The 5,142-nt window shown below is 48.8% G+C and overlaps 1 protein-coding gene across 3 annotated transcripts in view; it reads right to left on the bottom strand.

Annotated features, from left to right (window-relative positions):
- Positions 1 to 3,964, bottom strand: part of LOC144025936 (nuclear envelope pore membrane protein POM 121-like) — a 43,606-nt gene extending 39,642 nt beyond the window's left edge. For all 3 annotated transcript variants that reach the window (XR_013284995.1, XM_077532335.1, XM_077532336.1), the window contains exon 1: positions 3,697 to 3,964. Coding sequence is in view for 2 of the 3 variants with exons in the window: in XM_077532335.1 (XP_077388461.1) it covers positions 3,697 to 3,827 (131 nt within the window). In the remaining variant the exon portion in view is untranslated. The remainder of the gene's footprint in view (positions 1 to 3,696) is intronic.
- Between the last annotated feature and the right edge of the window lie 1,178 nt (positions 3,965 to 5,142).

The following is a 5,142-nucleotide window of genomic DNA, read 5'->3' as shown; positions in this document are numbered from 1 at the left end:
AAAACTGCTGGTGCATTGGTGAGTCCGAAAGGCATGACGAGGTACTCGTAATGTCCCCGGGGCGTGTTAAAACCAGTCTTCCACTCATCTCCCTCGCGGATCCGGATGAGGTGATAGGCGTTGCGGAGATCGAGCTTTGTGAAGATTCTAGCTTGTTGCAACTGGTCAAACACAGAGGACATCAATGGCAATGGGTACCGGTTCTTGACCGTGATGTCATTCAAGGGGCTGTAGTCAATGCATGGGCGTAGGGATCCATCCTTCTTGCTCACAAAGAAGAAGCCTGCTCCTGCAGGTGAGGAAGACGGTCGGATGAGGCCGGCTTTCAAGGATTCGTCAATGTAACTGTTCATGGCTTGGCGTTCGGGTCCAGAGACCGAGTACAGTCTCCCCTTGGGAATGGTTGAGCCGGGAATCAGATCGATCGGGCAATCATATGGGCGGTGTGGAGGGAGAGTCATGGCTTTGGTCTTGCTGAAGACCTCCCGCAGATGGTGGTAGCAGGAGGGAACAGTGTGCAAGTTCGGGTACTCTTCTTGAGCCGGTGGGACGAGAGTCACCTGGTGAACCTGGGCTGCGGGTTGTTCCAACCTGTGAGAGCTGCAGTCTTTTCCCCACTCCAGCACAACTCCAGTGTTCCAGTCGATTCTGGGGCCATGTAGACACAGCCAAGGGTGTCCCAGAACCAAAGTGGGGGAAGCGGCGTGGAAAACATGGAAACGGAGAGTCTCGAAGTGAGGTCCGATTCGGACTTCCAGAGGTTCAGTGATGTGGGTGATTTGGAAGAGCTCCTTGCCATTCAGCGCTCGAGCCTGGATGGTCAAAGAAAGGGGTTCGGTGGCGGCTCGTATATGCTTTACGAGCTCCCAGTCCATGAGACTTTCGTCTGATCCGGAGTCGATGAGGGCTGGCAGATCTAGGGAGACATTGTGGTGGGTTATCTGAATTTGCGTAAGTCTGTGACTCTTGGCGGGTCGGGGTGCCGGAGGACTCGCCGGGGAGTGGCCCTTTGTGGAGCAGGATTCCACCAAGTGTCCAAGACCTCCACAATAGTAGCAGCGGCCCTCTCGGCGTCGGCGCTGCCTCTCCTCCGGCGAAAGCCGAGCCCTTCCCAGTTGCATGGGTTCGTCGCTAGCGAGGTCCACCTCTCCCGGTTCCGGTCGGGAAGGAGCGATGAATCGCGGCCTTCTGGCCTCCGGTGTCCGCGTCCAGGGGGTGGGTTCCTCCCTCCTTCGCGGTCCGCCGATCTTGGCCAGCTCCTGGCGACGATGATCGGTCCGGATAGCGAGGGAAATCAAGGCGTCCAAGTCCGCGGGGAGATCGACGGGAACCAGAAGCTCTTGAATAGCTGGTGAGAGTCCTTTCAAAAAATGGTCGTGGAGTGCGATGGCATTCCAGCCACTGTCCGTTGCCAACGTTCGAAAGCGAATTGCATAGTCGCTGACAGATTCCTTGCCTTGCTGAAGTCGACTCAGTGCTCGTGCCTTCTCTCGGTCATGGTTTTCTGGATCAAAAACTCGGCGCAAAGCGATTTGAAAGTCCTGTACGCTTTGGCAGACCGAGGAACCCCTGGCCCATTCCGCGGTCGCCCAGGTTTTGGCCCGACCCGTCAGGTGAGATACCATGAAGGCCACTCGGGATCGGGCTGTGGGAAATGCCTGTGGTAACTGTTCAAAATGAATGTCGCATTCCGTGAGAAAAGTCTGACAGCGTCCGGGTTCACCGGAGTATCGTTCCGGGGAGGCCAGTCTCAATCCTACCCCGGTGAAAGGCGTGGTCGGTACAGAGAACTCAGGGGGAGGAATTTGTCCGGTGGAAGCTGGCGCTCGACGCCGTGAAAGGCTTACCAGCTCGTGGACCTGGCTGGTCAATTCCTCCATCCGGGACAGCATGGTCTGTTGGATCTGGTCCTGGGTGTTGAGCCGGGTCTCCTGGCTCTGCAGTGCGGCCTCGACCGTGCCTGCTGGGTCCATGCTGGCCGAAGTGTACTGACAAGGCGGGGTCAAGTAGGACTCAGACGCAGGCGTAAGGTAGGCCACCAAGGCAGCAGGTTTATTTCCGGCCAACAGTGGTCTCCTCTCAAACTGAGAGGAGAACAGGGAGGGGAAAAAGTGGAGAACAAAAAGCGCTCCACTAGGGAGGAAAAAACAGGCAAAAGGTACTGGGGACAACGAAAAGCGCTCCGCTAGGGAGGAAAAAGGGCACAAGGCAAAAGGGGTAACTAAAGGCGCTCCAAAAGTGAGGAAAAGGCACAAAAACAAGGCAACAACGCTAGGCAACATGAACAAGGACATAAGGACTGTGGGACGCTTCCATGCACTGACGGTGACACTTCGGCACAGAGGGGAGAATGCAGCTGGCTTTTATTGTGTGGGTTGATTGGTGGCAGGTGGTGATAATCATGGGCGGGGACCGGTAATGAGTGAGCGGCAGGAAGGGCAAGTGACCTGGGGTGAGAGGAGAGTTAGGGTTTTCAAAGTAAAACAGGAAACATGGACAACAAAACAAAAGCATGGGCCGTCACGCCGGTGGCGGCGTGACAATTACTGGCATCGTGTCAAAACGTCATAAAGTAGTAAATGGTTGGCAAAATGGTATTTTTTTTTTCATGTGTCTGCATAGCCCTCAGAAAGTAGGTAGAATGTGTACGCGTGTATAAAAAAAATAAATACAAATAATGAATTAAAAAAATACATAACATAAAGAGTTTCTGCTGCGTCATGACTGTTTTGATTGTGGATTCCCCACCGGCTTGCTCGGTGCTGTTTGGACGGGTTGCAGCAAAAACGGCGAGTGACTGGCAGGAGGGAGGGAGGGAGCGAGGCAGGCTCCACGGAGCATGGCGTAATTGCAGCTTTAATGACGCAAAAGCTTAAATAAATAAATAAATAAATAAATAAATAAATAAATAAATAAATAAATAAATAAATAAATAAATAAAACCATCGCACATCTCGCAATGTGACTATCGCGATGGCGATGTTCAAACGGTATATCGTGCAGGCCTAGTTTGTCCCATGGTTCAAAACTTTGATTGTAGAATCCCTGAATATGGTCTTGTATTTCTGAATACAGGATCAATGCTTCAATATGTTCAATGAGGAACTCAAAAGCCAAGTAAAAGTTGTGTCAATTGCTAAAGAGCTCTGTGACGCACTGAATATAGAACCCGAGCTTCAGGAGAAGAGACTCAGGAGTACAAAAAGGCAGTTTGTATATGAAGCGACTCAATTCCCGTTATTTGTCCGGATACATCAAAACAGACAGAAATCGGTTCGTTTATGAATATGGCCGAAAAGTACACGGACCGGGGGTCCCTAGTACCAGCTGCGCCTATAATTTGGAGACGGTTTTTAGCTTAGACGTCGAAGCACCATTTATGCTGCTTTGCACGGCCGGGTACCACACACACCACACCTCATCACAGTAACCACACCAAACCGCAACCGCCGTTTCCATTCCAACTGGCGCACGGCGAGAAGGGGGCTGTTTACGGACGCAAATACGCAGTTATAGGTCATTTTATGTACGGGTACATGGCTCGTGTTACGAGTAGCCTATGTGTCACTTTTGCACCCAATTTAGAGAGATAAAGGAAGCTAGCAGAGGCTAGTATAAACACGGAATGTGAATGCTTCTTCTTTGAGACAAGAACATTACTGAGGGCACTCGTTCATTGAAACAAACTAGACCTACCCGATACGTTGAAACTTCCGGTCCGGGTTGCGAAAGGCAGCTTTGGTCTGTATCGATAACTTTTTCGGTCCTTGGGTCTTCTTGACCACGCTCGGCCACCAACTTTGGGCTTTTCCAAGGTAGTTCCCCATAAGAAAGTCCCCTAAACTCGAGCAAGATGAAATGTATTGAAGTATTTCAGAGGTGGTTCAAATTCTGGACAAAACCAAACTGCGACAGATATGAAGTTCTACTTTGGCTTCTTTGGACTTTAAAGCCCTGTTACGTCGTCTTTTGGGTGTACGTCACTCAACGTCGTGCTTTGTACATGTTTTTTTTTTTCTTTTTGCTTTATTAACTGTAAATTAATCTACTAGATAAGTACAGCTACACCACTAGGGGGCTGTCTCTACCAAGATTAAAGATTACATTGAGAGAGTAGAGATGTAGAGTTGAACATGCAGAAGCTGCATGGTCAAATAAAAGGCTACAGCGACCCACGTTTATTTTGTATGTTTTATTAAAACATAACATGGTACCAGGAGTGCTATAGAGTTGTAACGTCAGCTATAGGCGTGCGCAGGTAGACCCCTAGTGGTGCTGACACCCTCGCCCCTCTGCCTAAAGTGCGCTTTGGAAAGGACGTTTTTATTTATTTATTTATTTTTAATTTATTTATTTTTTAAATAAACACTTTACTGAGGACAGGTCAGTGTTGACACAATCTTAGAAAAGCTACATGATTAATCCATCGTGTGTGCGTGTGCGTGTGTTGCACCGGTCCGAGCGCTCTCTCTCTCTCTCTCTCTCTCTCTCTCTCTCTCTCTCTTCCTTTGTCACGTGAACACTAGCGACACACACCCACGCATCTCTTCCCCTGCTCCTCCACCAGCCAGGTAACTTATTATGAATCCAGTGAAATTGTAATGGTTGTTTGCCCTCTATTCCTTACCTATAATCGTTTTGTTGTGAAGTAGCATATGTCTCATACAGCACAAACAAATGAGCATAAATTAGTCGAATGGCCACCTATTTAGCTAGTTTAAAACGCTATATGCTAATTCAATAATAGATAACGTGCTAACCACCACATAGTCAGACTCATGACGGTGAAAGGAAGCTCTCTGTGATCCATGCATTGAAAAGCATTGGACTTTGTATTATTAACAATAAAAATACTCCCAAATTTTTCTGAGCATGTCCATTCCAAAACTCACTGCCCGCCACTGGCTAGTAGTCACTAATCACATTCACAAGCAGTCCAATACATCCTCGTGGTCAAAGCATTTGAATTGAGTTGCATTGTGGAAATGCCCGGATGTTTGGAATTGTCACTTGCCTTAGAGAAATACCCTTTTGCTTTCTTGTAATGACAACTGTCAGTATTATTCATTCTCAGGCCCTTGGGCTGTTTGGTTACTAATTGGTCTATTCATGTACTATTATTCCATTTGTGCAAAAAGTGCC

This window comes from Festucalex cinctus, chromosome 9 (assembly GCF_051991245.1).
Source record: "Festucalex cinctus isolate MCC-2025b chromosome 9, RoL_Fcin_1.0, whole genome shotgun sequence".
In the NCBI taxonomy this organism is placed as follows: Eukaryota; Metazoa; Chordata; class Actinopteri; order Syngnathiformes; family Syngnathidae; genus Festucalex; species Festucalex cinctus.
This window is presented reverse-complemented; position numbering and strand designations above follow the sequence as displayed.